General features: G+C 43.8%; 1 protein-coding gene across 1 annotated transcript in view; it reads right to left on the bottom strand.

Moving 5' to 3' along the window:
- Nucleotides 1–14,970: 14,970 nt before the first annotated feature.
- TACR3 (tachykinin receptor 3) overlaps nucleotides 14,971–18,020 on the bottom strand; it is a 33,285-nt gene continuing 30,235 nt past the window's right edge. The window contains exon 5 of the mRNA XM_081877039.1: nucleotides 14,971–16,515. Within this exon, the coding sequence (XP_081733165.1) occupies nucleotides 16,200–16,515 (316 nt within the window). The 3' untranslated portion in view covers nucleotides 14,971–16,199. The remainder of the gene's footprint in view (nucleotides 16,516–18,020) is intronic.

The following is an 18,020-nucleotide window of genomic DNA, read 5'->3' as shown; positions in this document are numbered from 1 at the left end:
AGCGGTTACATTTGTAATCAGCATCTGCCAAGGAAAGCAGAACAGAATTACCTCTGAGAAATGGTGACTTAGCTGAAGATACCCAGTATGCCTTCTGACAGAATTGAGATTTGAACCTGTGCTTCCTAACTCCATGGCTGGATTTAGGAGCGGGGAACTGAGACAATTGTCTAGGGTACCAGGCAGTGGGGTGGGACGGGGGGGGGGGGTGTATGGAGAGGCTTGTTGCAGGCTGCTTACTCTAAAATCCACTGAACAGCTGAAGCAAATTGTACCAACAGTTCAATTGCGTGACCGGGTGGTGACAGCCCCAGCCCCCCGGGATCAAAAGGAAGGAATAAAAACTCTGACAACATTATATGGAATTAAAATTAGGCCACAACTTTATTAAACTTCTGAATGTAGGAAGACCTTGGCTTAGGCCTTGGGCGTGTATCCCTCCCAGCCCCCCAGCTGGGGGGAACTGGGGCTCATCAGGGTAAATGAGATATGGGGGTGCTCTGCAAGACGTAAATGTAGCAGGCAGCCAAGCCTATATCCCTGCACTTAGGTAGTTCACTGATGACCTTTCAGTGTATGGCCAGTGACACCCATATATATATGTATATGTGTGTATACACACACACACACACACACACACACACACACACACAGACAGACACACACCCTGGAATTGCTGCTGCAGGGGGGTGAGTCACCACTTCATGCCCCACCCCCAATATAGGGAAGAAAAGGCTAAAGGATTCAACCCAAGGCCATAAAAGTTGTGACGAATTGCTACGGGGAAGACAAAAACCTGCTAATGCAGGAAATTTTTCCCCCGGCCCTTCAACAGCAACCAGTCAAAGACTGTAGCAACGCCTGCTAAACAGGAAGAAAAAGTTAACCTGCAAACAAGAAACATTAAACAAAAGGAGGGGAGGGAGGATGAATCTCCAGAGCCAAATGCCTGGCTATTGTCAGCTCCATCCTCTATTTATAAATGGGGCTGGCCCCACCTCCCAGCAAGAAACTTGATTGCTGAGGCTGGGCGTGCAGCTCCAAAAATTAACACTGAGAGGCAAGCCAGCCCCTGTTTGCCAGTAAGCTTCCTGGGAACAGTAGCACCACAAGCGATCCCACAAAGGGCACCCACAATGTAAAGTGTGAGTGCTCAACCCTACACATGAGGGTTTTTTCAAATAAAAAAATAAAGCCCCTTCCTTCCTTCCTTCCTTCCTTCCTTCCTTCCTTCCTTCCTTCCTTCCTCTTTATTGGTGTTAGGGTCGGCAAGGTTTTACCTGCCTGGGACTGTCAAGTCCTGTGGAGATCTCTCCATGGGCCGGATCGTGAGTGCACGTGTGATTTCTGGCATCTGGGCATGTGCAGACGTGATTTCTGGTGCCACGGAACCGAGTCCCCGTGCCGCTTTAGCACAGCGTGCAGGGACATGCTGAGCGGGCAGCTTGGTTTGGGGGCGGCTCATGGGCCAGTTAAACTGCCCACATGGGCTGCTTGTGGCCCATGGGCCGCAGGTTGCTGATCCGTGTTAGGGGAAGGGTAGCATCTCTGGTGTGGGACACATCATGCTCCTTCTGGTGTACGTTGTCCACCTTTGGTTCCTCCCCCCCCCCCAACGCCACTCAGCTCTCACCTGTGGCTCCTAGAAGCTGTCAGCATGCAATATGGCCACACCCTAGGAATGGATTCAACTGGCTGGCTAAACCAGGTAAGGGTAGCTGATGGCTCTCAAACCCTTGGTGACTTAGGGACTTTCATTGCATGTGAAGACAGCCTCCAGCAGATTGAGTGGATGAGACCAACAGCAGGTCCAATGTTCAAGAAGGCAGTTTCTGCATGTGCTGTAGAGGTAATTGAGGGGCAGATGAAGCTCATCAACCTGGGAAGGTAGCCCATCTAGGAGAAGGAAAACTCTGACCCAAAGCCTCAGCTGCCTTGTGGGATATATTCGGGAGAAGAAAAGGCGAAGGAGTAAACCCTACACAAATCCAAAATTCCTCAGACGGTTGGATGGCGCCTTGTATGCCTCCTTCTGGCAACTCCTGCAGCCAAGCTGGTGCCAAATGGATTGCTTTCCTTTCCTTTGGACCACATCAGCGAGACCAAGAGAGGGGTCTTGTCATGTGGGCAGCCCAGGACCTCCAAACACACTGCCCACCCTTGTGCCCTGGGGAAGTTACTTCATTGACTTCACTCACCCAGGTGCACTCCATTCTCTCTCTCGAGACAGATGGATACCAGCAACAACCTTTCGCCCAGACTCAAGTCAGCTTGCACAAATTTTTTAAAAGATGAATAAAATACAGAAAGCTAAAAGTATTTAAAAGAGAATCATTTAAAAATAACCAGACTTTTAAGTAAAACAATATGAAAAACAGATCTATTAAAGTACAGATAATTAAAACCATTAGATAGACTTGTACGTAATTTTACTTGAAACACACATTTCTGCAAAGCACATTTCCTCTAATATAATATATTTTATGCCATTTTCACCCACACATGCATTTTTATGCTAGGGTTGCCATATTTCAAAAAGTGAAAATTTGAACACAAATTTGTTGAGCTATTTTTAAGGATATTCACACAGATTTGAAGGATAGCTGCATTTTCATTTTCATGGTGTGTATTTTTTGAAAATAAATTGCAAATCAGGCAAGTTTGCCTTTAAATCTTAAGTGAATGAAACTTCTCCTCCATCCATGCCTTCAAGTCTATGCCTCTTACTTGGGACTAAGCTTCACTGAACTTAATATTCCATGATCAGTCACAGGCCAGTGCTGTATGTTAAACAATAAACACTCAGCAATGCCGAAGTTAGCATGGAAATGTCTGTGGAATTATCCCAAAATCAGAGTGCAAGTGAAGGAGCCCAGGTCCCCAGAGGGAAAATTTCCAGATGAAGATATTCTTGGTTCTGTGCCTAATGAATATCGCAAAATGGATATGGTTTCGTATGCTAGGAGGCGAGAGGTTGTGAGAGCAAAGTCTGCCCATATCCTTTATAGCCATTTTGATTTTTAAAGGCAGTTTCTCAAGTTGCTTTTCATATTTAGAAAAGCAGACCTAGAGGAGGTAATCCCTGAGCAACCCCTGGATGCAGATGAATAATTCACGGTCTAAATAAATGTATAAATATACAGTGGTACCTCAGGTTTAGTACTTAATTCGTTCCGGAGGTCCGTTCTTAACCTGAAACTGTTCTTAACCTGAAGCACCACTTTAGCTAATGGGGCCTCCCGCTGCCTCCGCACCGCTGGAGCACGATTTCTGTTCTTATCTTGAAGCAAAGTTCTTAACCAGGGGTACTATTTCTGGGTTAGTGGAGTCTGTAACCTGAAGCGTATGTAACCTGAAGTGTATGTAACCAGAGGTACCACTGTAATATATTTCTATCACCTAGCTATGCAATAATTCTAAAAAGTGCGCACCCCCACCCCCCAGATCTACAGCTGGTGGCCAACAGAATGCCTGACAATAACCAAATAATCTTATGTGGCTTCACAACTTCCCAAAGCAGGCGCAGCTTGTTGACTTTCAAATACTAACTGCACCACAGCAGTGGAATACAAAAGTATGATTGCTCCAAACCCTGAAATCCAGAACATGAAGGCTATTTACAGATGTATTTCAGAAAACATGCCAGATGTGTTTTGACTTATAAAGTCTTCTTCAGTGGCGTATAGTTCAAGGGCGTTCTCCTGTGTGTGGTCTCACAGAGTCAATTCATATAATATGTTACTTCAGATTCACCATTTGAGAAAAATGGTATTCTGCTTTGTAGCAATATCCAAGCCCCAATGTCTCTTAGTCTTCACTTTTCTCATAGAGGGATGCTCTGTGCCTCTCTCAGATTTGGAATAGCAAATCCTGTTTGCCCACTGATGTAGCTCACTGCATATTGTCCGAAGAGATTAGCTGCTCTACCTTGCGAAACACCCCAGACCACAAGAAGTTATATTTACAATCGAGCCAGCCTGATTTTAGCCAGCCAGCTGCACACAGTCTTCAGGCAATTTCAGCTTCTTCAGCCACCTCTCCTGTAAAAAATAACACCATCCTGATATATTCGACGCACAGCTTGCTGTATCGTTACGCTGCGAAGGGTACCAAAGGGCGCTATGATGTATTTTTATCAAAAGTCCAGGACATGACCGATTTTTCTCCAGGAAGCAGAGGTTACCTGCTGAGGTTTGACGCTTAGACAAGCCCAAATAATCAAGATGAAGCCCAGGTTTACAGTCTAACTGCAGAAAGTGCACATTGGGTAAAATTTCTTGCAGCATAAAATTTGCTGAATGTGAACATGCTATGGGGACAAGAATGATATTTTCCAGATACAGAATAATGTACTTTCAGCACACAGATAACTTTGAGGACACAGAAATGTTCTGCCTCTAAGAAAGAAGGAACTCCTTGGCAAAACATTGAGCATCTGGAGGAGTCATTAACCTGCCCCCTGGGATCATCAGATCATAGGTGACCTCTGCATCCACAGATGTATTCTATGGTTTTTTGGGTAGTTTTGTTGTCATCCTGTCAAAATTCATGAAGGATCCATGCCTTGAATCAATGTTTTTGGTGGTGCTCACAAGTACTGAAGCTATGATTTTCATTGTGTGGTCTACCACTGTAAGCTTTAATTTGATGATATTTCCTCCCAGAGAGACTCCACGTAAAATCAGGGCTTTTGGGGTGGGAACTAACCAGAACTCAGTTCTGGCACCTCTCATGTGAGTTCCGGCACCTCTCAGGTGGGCAACATTGTCATTCTAATAGAATGATGCAATGAATGATTGAATTCATGATGAATTCTGGCACCTCTTTTTCTAGAAAAATAGCACTCCGTAAAATCATGCAGATTCAAGAAGACCCCTTTCAATTTATTGCATCTGACTTTTACCCAAACCCTTTGGAAGAGCAAAGTGTACCAGCTCAGCCTGCTCTTTAAGTGCTAAAGGTGTCTTCAAGCCTCTGCTCTCCTTTCTTACAGTTTGCTATCTTTAAACTGAACTTGGGCATATACTGTATAACCAAAGTTTCCTGCCGTTGATTTCTGGGCTTGTTTCAACATGTTGATGTTTACCCGTGTAGCCTTGTGCAGTCCCAGAAAACACCTTAGGATCCCTCCTGCCCTTTAACATAACCAGTTCCATCTGCTACACAAGTAGCATCACTAGTGGGATAGAGCAGGGAATGACAGTACTGTACTGGCTTTTATGTTATGGTGTATATGTCTCAAAGAAACCCATGTCAAACAGAGACTGCCAGTTCTTTAGACGATAATATTAGACTTTCCCATAATATTTCCCATAACATCAGACTTTCCCATTCAGAAAAGATTTGGATTGGAGTACAGTGGTACCTTGTGTTAAGTACTTAATTCGTTCCGGAGGTCTGTTCTTAACCTGAAACTGTTCTTAACCTGAAGCACCACTTTAGCTAATGGGGCCTCCTGCTGCTGCCGCACCGCCGGAGCCTGATTTCTGTTCTTATCTTGAAGCAAAGTTCTTAATCTGAAGCACTATTTCTGGGTTAGCGGAGTGTGTAACCTGAAGCATATGTAACCTGAGGTACCACTGTAGCTGGATCTGTAGTTGGATTGGAGTTCATACACACCATACGAAGAATGCTAGGAGCTGTAGTTTACCCCCTGACAGATCTACAATTCCTAGCTCTCTTAACAAACTACAATTTCCAGTCATGTGCCTTCAGTGCACTTTAAATGTATGATGTGTACACAGCCAAGACGTTAAATGTTCTTGTCTTTTAAATATTATAAGACATTGAAAGACTATTTGATACATCCATTATTGGAGGTTTGCAATGAGATTATGGAGGGGAAGAAAGCACCGGAATCGTGGAAAGAAGCATTCATCACATTGATACCTAAATCAGAAACTGAAAAGACACAACTTAAGAACTACCATCCTATCTCCCTTCTAAATGTGGATTACAAAATTTTTGCAGACATTTTAGCAAGTAGATTTTAAAAAGTTTTAAACGAAGTGATTCATAAAGATCAGGCAGGCTTTCTCCGAGGTAGACATTTGTTTGCTAACACAAGGAACATTATTGACATTTTGGAACTCTTGCAAACAAATATTAATACAAGAGCAGTGTTAATATTTATAGATGCGGAGAAGGCCTTTGATAATATTTCATGGAAGTTCATGAAGAAAAACGTGGAAGAGATGGGAGTGGGACGGGGATTTGAAAATGGGATAGATGCAATCTATTCAGAACAAAAGGCTAAATTGATAGTTAACAATGTGGTGACGGAAGAGTTTAAAATTGAAAAGGGAACACGACAAGGTTGCCCCATTTCCCCCTTGCTATTTATCTCGGTCCTGGAGGTGCTCTTGAATATGATCAGAGGGGACCGGTTGGTTGAAGGAATTCAGGTCGGAGCGAAACAGTATAAACTTAAGGCTTTTGCAGATGACCTAGTTTTGACCTTACAGGAGCCAGAATCTAGTACAAAAAGGGTATTACAATTGATTCATGAGTTTGGTCGGGTGGCGGGATTTAAGCTAAACAAACAAAAAACTAAGGTATTGGGAAAAAACTTGACATCTTCAGAATCAGAAAGGTTTCAGAAAGAGACAGAGTTAAATGTGGTCAAAAAAGTTAAATACCTAGGGGTAAACATAACAGCAAAGAATCTGAGTTTATTTAAGGATAACTATGAAAAGTGTTGGTCAGAAATTAAAAGGGATTTTGAAAATTGGTCAAGATTGAAACTTTCCTTGTTGGGCCGAATTGCTGCTATAAAGATGAAGATTTGGATCCCTTCCAGTCGGGATTCAGGCCTCATCATGGGACTGAAACTGCCTTGGTCGCACTGGTTGATGATCTCCAGCGGGCTAGGGACAAAGGTGAGAGCTGTTTCCTAGTTCTGCTGGATCTCTCAGCGGCGTTTGATACCATCGACCATGACATCCTTCTGGACCGTCTTGAGGGGCTCTGTGCTGGACCCGGGGGAAAGGTACCGTGAGCGTAGTCTGAGTCCACACGAAGAGGGGCGAGGTCCGAGGCGGAGAGCCGGGCGGGGAACAGGAACGCTGGAACAGGAGGCCGAGCAGGGTACAGGAACACCGGATGGTCAGGAACAGGAGGCCGAGCAGGGAACAGGAGCACCGGATGGTCAGGAACAGGAGGCCGAGCAGGGATCAGGAACACAGGAAGGTCCAAAGCCAACAACGACGTTGCTCCCGCAACCTGGGGCCGGGCTGACTGGGCTTTTATCCTCTTCTAAGGCCAGGGGTGGTCCCGGCCCCCAGGAGCCCCGCCTCCTCTGGCCTTAAGGCGAGCACTCCTCCTGGGAGCAACCAGTTCCCTTCGCCTCTCTGCCCTAAGCCTCTGCAGATCAGGAGAGGCCGAAGGGTTACTGGGCCCTGGAGGAGGCTCACCTGTAGCCACTGAGTCCTCAAGCCCCTCTGGGGCCAGAAGGGTTTCACCTGGGGCCAGCTCCCGGTGCTCTGCCACAGGTGCAGGCTCTTCAGCATCTAGGCCTTGCCCCAGTTCAGCCGGCCCTGGAGGCGGGGACTCCTGTGCAGGCTGGGATTCCTCTGGTTCATCCTCTGAATCGGAATCCCAGGCCATCACACCCTGGGAGCTGGGGGCACTGTCATACAGTGGTTCCGCTCCTTCCTCCTGGGCCGTGTTCAGAAAGTGGTGGTGGGGGATGAGTGTTCAGACCCCTGGGCTCTCACTTGCGGGGTGCCTCAGGGTTCTGTCCTCTCCCCCATGCTTTTCAACATTTACATGCAGCCACTGGGAGAGATCATCAGGAGGTTTGGGCTGGGTGTTCATCAGTATGCAGATGATACCCAGCTCTACCTCTCTTTTAAATCAGAACCAGTGAAGGCGGTGAAGGTCCTGTGTGAGTGTCTGGAAGCGGTTGGAGGATGGATGGCGGCTAACAGATTGAGGTTGAATCCTGACAAGACAGAAGTACTGTTTTTGGGGGACAGGAGGCGGGCAGGTGTAGAGGATTCCCTAGGTCCTGAATGGGGTAACTGTGCCCCTGAAGGACCAGGTGCGCAGCCTGGGAATCATTTTGGACTCACAGCTGTCCATGGAGGCACAGGTCAAATCTGTATCCAGGGCAGCTGTTTACCAGCTCCATCTGGTACGTAGGCTGAGACCCTATCTGCCTGCGGACTGTCTCGCCAGAGTGGTACATGCTCTGGTTATCTCCCGCTTGGACTACTGCAATGCGCTCTACGTGGGGCTACCTTTGAAGGTGACCCGGAAACTACAACTAATCCAGAATGCAGCAGCTAGACTGGTGACTGGGAGCGGCCGCCGAGACCATATAACACCGGTCTTGAAAGACCTACCTTGGCTCCCAGTACGTTTCCGAGCACAATTCAAAGTGTTGGTGCTGACCTTTAAAGCCCTAAATGGCCTCGGTCCAGTATATCTGAAGGAGCGTCTCCTCCCCCATTGTTCTGCCCGGACACTGAGGTCCAGCTCCGAGGGACTTCTGGCGGTTCCCTCACTGCGAGAGGCCAAGTTACAGGGAACCAGGCAGAGGGCCTTCTCGGTAGTGGCGCCCGCCCTGTGGAATGCCCTCCCATCAGATGTCAAAGCGATAAACAACTACCTGACATTCAGAAGACATCTGAAGGCAGCCCTGTTCAGGGAAGTTTTTAATATGTGACATTTTAGTGTATTTTTCATCTTTGTTGGAAGCCGCCCAGAGTGGCTGGGGAAACCCAGCCAGATGGGCGGGGTACAAATAATAAATTATTATTATTATTATGTATTGCCAAAGATGCTGTTTTTGTTTCAGACTCTACAAATTGTGGATAAAATGGAGTGTTTCGGGAGGTGGCAAAGAGATATCTCAAAATTTGTCTGGCAGGGCAAAAAGCCCAGAATTAAGTTTAAAATACTAACTGATGCTAAAGAAAGAGGGGGGTTTGCCCTGCCAGACTTAAGGTTGTACTATGAATCAGCAGCTTTCTGCTGGTTAAAAGACTGGCTGCTTCTTGAAAACACTGATGTTTTAGATTTGGAAGGTTTTAACAATGCTTTTGGATGGCATGCATATTTGTGGTACGACAAGGTTAAAATTCACAAGACCTTTAAGAACCATATTGTTAGGAAAGCAGTGTTTAATGTCTGGACAAAATACAAAGACTTATTGGAAAATAAGACCCCAAGGTGGCTGTCACCTATGGAAGCTAAGGCTCTGAAAAGACCCAATATGGAGGTCAAATGGCCGAAATATTGGGAGATACTAGAAAAAGATGGAGATAATTGGAGGCTACAGAGTTTGGAGAAACTAAAAGATAAGGTGCGAGATTAGCTACATTACGCTCAGATTAAAGAGGTTTTTAAATTGGATAAAAAGCTAGGTTTCCAGGTGGAAAAATCGAAGTTGGAAACAGAATTGTTAGAACTTAAGACTAAGGTACTTTCAAGAATGTATAACTTGCTGTTAAAATGGAACACACAGGATGAAACGGTTAAATCAGCTATGATAAAATGGGCACAGGACATTGGGTATAATATTATGTTTGCTGACTGGGAAAAGTTATGGACCACCGGTATAAAATTTACGGCATGTAATGCCTTGAAAGAAAATATTATGAAAATGATATATAGGTGGTACATGACCCCAGTCAAGCTTGCAAAAATATACCACCTGCCTGATAATAAGTGTTGGAAATGTAAGGAAACTGAAGGAACGTTCTTTCACCTCTGGTGGACTTGCCCTAGGGTTAAGACCTTCTGGGAAATGATATACAATGAGCTGAAAAAGGTATTTAAGTATACCTTCCCTAAGAAACCAGAGGCCTTCCTTTTGGGCATTGTTGGCCAGAGGGTGTTAAAGAAGGACCGAACATTTTTCATGTATGCTACAACAGCAGCAAGGATACTTGTCGCCAAATATTGGAAAACTCAAGATTTGCCCACGCTGGAAGAATGGCAGATGCAACTGATGGACTATATGGAACTAGCAGAAATGACTGGCAGATTCCGAGACCTGGGAGAAGAACTGGTGGAGGAGGACTGGAAGAAATTTAAGGACTATCTACAAAAACATTGTAAACTATACGAGTGCTAAGAAGGATGCGAGATTGAAAATAACCCGGCTCCATTAAGTTAGTTGAAAAGAATATGAGAATAAGTGAACCTAAAGAGAAAAATAAATTTTGAACAATTATTATGTTTAAATTGGGTAATTAAGACTTAGCTAAAAGTATCCAAAGTTAGGGACATAATATTGGCAATCTATAGAATAAGAATGGAAACAAGGTGATAAATTGCTGATTAAAATTGTATAATCTTGGAATGCAGGAGCGAGAGATGTGAGGAAGTCCAAAAAGTGAAGAAAATATGGTTATTACAAGATGTTAACTGTATTTCTGTTCCTTTTTCTGTTTTGTTTTCTGTTTATTTTGGTTTTTTCTTTACTGTATTAAGAAAATCTTTAATAAAAAAATTATAAAAAAAATATGTTCTTGTCTTTTAATATAACAAGCTGCAGTATTTGTTTGGGTTGCTCGGTAGTTTTAAACTCTTTCATACTGTCCTGTCCTGTCCTGTGAACACACAGAAACAGACACAGACACACAGAATGTTTTGATCCATTTGGGAGCACATCACTGCAGCTTTGCCTTTTCTGTGGACTTTCCTGTGGTTCTCACCTCCTCAGAAGTGTGGATCCTGCCTGGGGATGTGCAAAAAGTAATTCCTGCTCAGTGGTGTGTTCTTACCAGGCCACCTCCATCAGAGCATCCTTTGCTGTGTGAACCCATATGTGACCCCGGAGACACTGTTTCATTCTTACTGTAAAAATATTTTCCGGAAAGCTTCAAATGGAAATTGATCTCCCTCCTTTCTCATGTTGCAAACCTGGCTTTTAAAAATCAGACTATCCCTACATGGGCTTCACAGCGGCAAGAACTTCATTTCCTAGTGTGCAGCTTGATGATTCTACAGTATTGTGACATTTCATTGAGTCAGTAATTATGGAAATTACTCCTAATGAAGTGTAAAAACAAGCTGACAATTGCCATGGGGGTGAAGGAAAATAACCTCCAATCTTTGATTTGTTGAACAAAGCAGCAGAGAGTGACCTTTGAAGGAAAAGGCAGGGCTGATTTGAGTTTCCCCTGTAACTTTTCCAACCTGTGTTATGAGTAAGTTAATTGACCTATGAATTCCCTGCTCTTCAGGTACATTCAAGCTGCTTTACTGTTTGTTTCTCCATGCTAAATGGATTCTCCAGGGTCATAAAAGGAGGCAAGCTCTGGCCATTAACTACCTAAGGAAGGTGGCCTAGGAGAAGGTGGAATCTTTTGGGCTCTGGGGGCCAAATCTTTATCTGGCCCCCATCCCATGCATGGGGTTCCCAAGTGCCTGATAACCTGCTGACTGTCAGGGTCTTGGGGACCGCAGTGCAAAGGGCATTGCCCAGTCTTTCATAACCTGACATTTTCTACATGTTGCAGGACCTCAGCTACCATCATCCCTGACCATTGGCCATGCTATCTTGGGATGATGGGAATTGGAGTCCAAAACTCTGGGAGGGCACAAGGTTGGAGGAAATCTGTGTTACATATTCATAGTGTTTGAATAAAATGTACTGGGACAAACCACCCTTTCATATTTTTGGGCAAATGGGCTGTTCTAGCTGTTCTTAGGCAAGTGGTATAAATAATGGACTGGATCCAGAACAAATTAGTCACACTTGTATCTCATTAAGACCAACGTGAAATGACTAACAGAAGCCCTTGAAATCAAAGGAACATCCTTGTGACCACTTGTCCTGGATCCAACCCAATATTCTTGTGATGCAAAAAGCATAGTTTGCTTCTCAGTGACTACAGTATTAGCACCAGGCATGAAGAGCTACACATTTGGGAAACCTGGGCACAATCCAAATTGAGTTTAACCCCTTTTCTCACTTTTAAGCCTACTCACAGCCTTGCCTCTTCTTATCTATTTTCTCTGTTTTCACTCTAACCTTAAAAACCAATCTCCTACTAGACTTCCACTGCTGTATACTATTAGCGGATGTCAGAGGTGAGGGGCTGATGGGGTTGGCTGGTGCTGTGGAACTGGCCTCATGACAGCAACATCTGTGCCTCTTACCAGGATGGTCTGGAGTGGGTGGGGCAGAGAGCGGGCACATTGGCATAGCCAACCTACTGCCCCACCAGCAGCTCATGCTTGTCTTCGCACTCCTTCATGGGCATACATGGAACTGCCCCCATCTGACCTTCTCTTAAGGAATGTTTAAACATTCCATTTCCCCCCTTGTGAGTTCTTCTTTATATTCATTGTTGATTAACTTGATACTATTACCATTTGTGTGATGATTATGGTCCTGGTTTTTAACTTTTCCATTTCCATTTCTGTAAGCTGAAGCCACAAAAGGTGTCTGCTATCTGCCCCTGCCTTGGTCATTTGATTGCCCTTTTTACCCATTGCTGTCTTTTTTATTTGTATATATTTTATTTGTATATATATCTTGCTTGTTTTATGTTGCTATGGCCGTTGGCTAATGTAAATAAAGTTTATCTATCTATCTGCCCCTGCTTCCCTGTTCTGGTCAGGGGGCCTTTCAGAATCACATGGGATTTGATGCCAGGAGGCTTCAGACAAGGGCAGCATTGGTAGAAATCAGTGCTTCTATCTGGGGACCCCAAGCTTCACACTTTGCCCTTGCATACCTAGTAGCAATCTTTTCCTTTCCCACTTTTATTTCACCTTTTTTAAGAGTGTGAGCTTATGAGCAGGGATGAATTCATTTCATTCCCGCACAGCCTATAATATATTGTAGGCACTTCAATATACCATGGCAATGAATCCAGGGAAAGTAATACCATTTAAATTCCCAATAATTTCTGGAGCAGAGTCTTAAACATGCCAGTGGGACTTAACACGTCCTTAACATTGGCTGAATGGTGTCCCAAGGTCCTCCCCATCTTAACTGTGCATCTCTATAACAATTAGCGCCTGGACAGCAGAACACTGGTAACTTGGTAAGTGACTTTCATGGTTACCATGACATTTGGCATTACAGATCTCTCCAAAGCAAAGCAGGGACATTCTTCTAATAAATTTCAGCATGCAGCAGAAACACAAGGTGTTGATTCTATAATATTTCAGCAGCAAGAAAATATTTTCAAACATGGGTTTCATTTCCTCTCTCTACTTTTTTTTTACATTTGATCACGTGCCATTGCACATTTGTAAAGACATATACTTTACAAAATATTACAATATTAAACCTGTACAGACAAAACTGGTTTGAACTGAGTGGAGGAAAAAATGTCCTTGCAATGTAATGTACATTCCATTTTTTTGTACAATCTTCACAGTTCCTTCTAATCTAGTGTTCCTTGGACACTGAGCACTGTTATGGGACTTCTTCTGTCAACCTCCATGTTCTGTTCAGGAGTGAACCAAAGATGAAGCTGGGCTGAAACGAAGGACTCTTTCTTGATTTTGTACAGTCCTGTGATTGATTCTCTATGCTTGGACTTCTTGCCAGGTCTTGAGGTCATGAGGATCCGGAAAGCCTATTGATTGGCTCTCCAGGGATCTAGGTTGCAATAACAGTAGAAAGGTGAAATGATTGTTAAACAAAAGGATACCAGATGAATTTTTTTTCCTATCTAAAAACCCCTGCATTGAACTCTGGAGACAAACTTCTTCCATCAACCAGAAATTGTATAGACCAGGTGGAACAATAGCATCTGCAGGCAAGGCAGCATGACTCAATATTCAACTTCCATTTCACCAGTCCCCTCATTTTGAGAAGGTTCCTCCTTTGAGGTCAACTATGACTGTGTTTCATTTCCTTAGCAATTGTCCACTTACATGTCACATGTTATACAATCTCAAAATCACCCTGAGCATTTGGGTAATCATTTATCTCCGGTATGAAAACTCTTGGAAGAAGGTTTCTGTGACATTAAATTATGAGGTATGGAATTGAGGTAAATTATTCATTTTCTTGCGTCATCCTGGCTTGGATGGGGCTATGAAGTTACCGACCGATAAATCCTGGATTTTTTTAGTAAGGGTCAAAACTTAATAAATAACAACAACAACAACAACAACAACAACAACAACAACTTATTATTTATAGCCCACCCATCTGGCTGGGTTTCCCCAGCCACTCTTTGCTGTCATACAACACAGTATTTGCATGCAGAACATTGCATCTTCAATTTACAATAACTCCAGGAAGGTTGGACGAGGCCCCTGCCTGAAGTCCTGGAGAGTTACTGCCAGCCAGTATAATTCAGAGGTGGGAAAACCCAAGAGTTAATGTGGCCCTAGAGCCATCTCTGCTTGGCCTTTAGGACTCACTAGGCCATAAAAGCTCCCCTAGCCACACACCCCTTTTAGGCCATGCCCCTCAGCATCCCTGCCCTGCACCCTCCTTTCGCAGGTGACTTCTGTGCCAACTTTTAAACACCTGCTGAATACTCTTCTGTTCCACCGGGCCTATGCAGGCAATTAAGAGTGCACCCCCCACTTAATGTATATAATGGGTAAGATCAAGTAATATAGCATACCCTCCAAACTTCCCTATACAGGATTGCCTTTAGACGGCTCGGGGGGTCAGATAACTCCATACCCTCCAACATTCCTCCAATGAAAATAGGGACACTCTAAGGAAAAGTGGGACATTTTGGGATCAAATCAGAAACTGAGACGGCTTCTCTAAATCAGGGACATCTCTGGAAAATAGGGACACTTGGAGAGTTTGCTATAGAAGCTTTCTATGGTATGAAAAAAACACCATGGAAGGGTGGGTGGGAAGTCAAAGGATGTAAGTGCTGTTTAAAAGAATTTGTAAATTCTGAAAACTTAATGAGAAGGTTCACTTCTAATTGTTTTATTGTTTGGATTTATGTTTTTATATTGTTGTAAACCACTGTGATATATCTTTATTATACAGTGGCATATAATTACCGTATTTTTAAAATAAATAAATAAATAAATAAATAAATAAATAAATAAATAGTGCTTTTGCCCAGCTGGAATGTGTCCCTGAACTGTGATAAGTTATCTTGCTTGTCTGGTTAGAGAGATATGCATATGTAAATGTGCACATAGAAGCCTCTGACTTCTGTATGAAATGAAGCTCAGTCCGTCCTTCCACCCTTTCTCCCTTCCGATGTAGCAAATGGGACTGATGTAGGATATCATTATTTTAGTTGTGCTTTTTGTTTTAAATTACATCGTACAGTTGCTGGACTTGTTACGCTGTTCCCCTCTCTGTCAAGAGGAATGGTGGCATAGAAATAAAATTAAACAGCATTTGCATCAACGTCATTCTCTGAAGTAGGGAGTAGGTGATGAGGTAGGAACCTGCTAGCCCTATACAGAAGCCCTTCTCTTGAAAGGTTAGCTGTCTCCCAGCTACATAGTGAAGTCTAGATCCATCCAACAATGCTAGATGGAAGATTAGCAAAATCTGCTTCTTGAAGAATTTTAACCATTTTTTTTTTAAAGTTCTTGTCCATCAAATTAAATAGTAAAACTGAACCAAATGCTGGTAGAGGTTTTGTGCCATTGTAAATGGTAGCGTTTACAAGTCAGCAAGTTAGAGAAGAGCCACCTGTTGCCTTAACTGCCAATAAAATTTCTGCACGTCATACGGACTGGAACCAGATGCACTGGATTGGAACCAGAACCAGAAGGTAGTTGCACTTTTAGCTCTCATTGAAATCAATGGGACTTAAGTTAGCTATGACTAACCTCTCACATGGATTTCAGTGGAATCCAATTTGCTCCAGATTCATCCCATTTTTTGAAAAAACCAAACATTCCATTTTACAATATGGCACCATGCCATTAGACTGACGTAAACAGGTATCATGTCAGTGGTGTATTTTCCAAAGCACAGAGACAAGTTGAGCTCAAGAAGGCTTATGATGACAACATATTTATGCACACACACATGCAATCAGTGCTCGGGATCTGTAGCTTAGTTGCCTTCCAGAAGTTTGGATGTTTAGTTCTAAGGCAGGCATGGCCAAACTTGGCCCTCCAGATGTTTTGGAACTACAATTCCCATCATCCCTGACCACTGGTCCTGTTAGGTAGGGATGATGGGAGTTGTAGTCCCAAAACAACTGGAGGGCCAAGTTTGGCCATGCATGTTCTAAGCATTGTCCTATGAGCAATACTCCTTTCTCTCACATCCACCTAAGACTTTAGGAGTACTCGTCCACCGATGTATATGGGGAGTTGATGTAACTCGATGCTGTTGACATGGCTTTGGAGCTCCTGTGTGAGCAACCATTGAAGCTGGGTTCCTGTGAAGGAGCTCTTTTCTTGCGGCTAGACTTGGTGGTTTCTCCATCGCTGGGGTCAAATACCACCGACATGCTGGATTCCATTTTGGAAACTGTGTACAGGCTACTTTGCCTGGTAGGGTGGAACCTGGTTGTCTTGAGTTCCAGTTCATCGTAACTAGATACTTCGATGAAAGGACACCACTGGAAAGCTCTCTTGAAACCAGCTCTGAACCTGAAAGCAAAGAAACGCAGTCACTCGCAATGTATTTGTACCGCAGGAGATATCGAACAACATAATGTTGCAAGCTTAGGCACCTAAAATGGTGGGGAGAAGTTGTGGTGTTTAAACATGTAGTACAGTTACTATGGCAGAAAATGTAATCAGGCTTGTGGGACGAAGGGGGAATGGAGAAAGGGGAACAAGCAGCACAAAGGGACATATCAGGGAACAAGGAAGTGTTTGACTGAGAAGGCACTCTTCACATAGATGTGTGCACATTCATCAATGGGAGTTAAACATCTAGGGACCTGTTAGCATGTTTGAGAAATGAACAGAACATGTGGAGGACATCTGGGGTGTACTTGTGCAAGACATCTAGCATGCCAGAGGTAAACACTAAGGGAAAAGAGGCAAATTAGATTAACCAATTAGATACTGAAGTGTCTATCATTAGATTTTAAGGAACCCCAGTGTCTTAAGAACCGTATAAATATGAGGTACGTGTGATCTCTTGGACTTGGTCTCCTGCCCTTGTGCTGGACAGGAGAGCATGGGATCCCTGGCGGGCAGGTCACCTCCACTGGTCAACTGTTTTTGATTAGTCTGTAACCACAGAAAAGTCTTCAAGAAACAATTCTGTGAAGCTAACCAATTGCGTTTCTTAGCTTTAAGCTTTTAACTCGATTATTCAATTGCCTGTTTCCTGGTATAAACTTGCAATAAGCTTTAATAAATTCAATTTGTTTTGGATGCATGCCAGGGATCCAGGGATCTGTCTGCCTAGTTATGTGACCTGGACCCTGTGATCATCATCTGAGACCCTTCTTTGTGTGCCTCCTCCACAGGAGGCCTTTTCTGTGGTGGCTCTCCACTTGTGGAATGCTCATCCACGGAAAACTTGCCTGGTGTCTTTATTACATATCTTTAAGTGCAAGGCAAAAACATTCTTTTTCTTCCAGGCCTTTGGCTAATTAAACAATCTATAGCCTTTTAAACAGAGGTATTGTTTTCATTTCTTATTATGGTATGCATTTCGGTGTTTTTATATTGTAAACCACCCTGTGATTTTTGCATAAAGTCCAGCTACAATCAGGTTAGCTTCTCCACTGCAATGGCTTAGGTTAGTTATCTGGATTTGTAAAGACCTGCTGATAAAAGCCAAAGGACTGTGTATGTTTGAGGAGACTCTTGAGAGTCCCATGGACTGCAAGAAGATCAAACCTATCCATTCTTAAGGAAATCAGCCCTGAGGGCTCACTGGAAGGACAGATCATGAAGCTGAGGCTCCAATACTTTGGCCACCTTATGAGAAGAGAAGACTCCCTGGAAAAGACCCTGATGTTGGGAAAGATGGAGGGCACAAGGAGAAGGGGACGACAGAGGACGAGATGGTTGGATAGCGTCTTCGAAGCTACCAGCATGAGTTTGACCAAACTGCGGGAGGCAGTGGAAGACAGAAGTGCCTGGCGTGCTCTGGTCCATGGGGTCACAAAGAGTCGGACACGACTAAACAACTA

The sequence above is a fragment of the Podarcis erhardii genome (assembly GCF_964252035.2).
Source record: "Podarcis erhardii genome assembly, chromosome: 9".
NCBI classification, from domain to species: domain Eukaryota; kingdom Metazoa; phylum Chordata; class Lepidosauria; order Squamata; family Lacertidae; genus Podarcis; species Podarcis erhardii.
The sequence above is the reverse complement of the archived record's forward strand: the minus strand, read 5'-3'. Positions and strand labels throughout refer to the sequence as shown.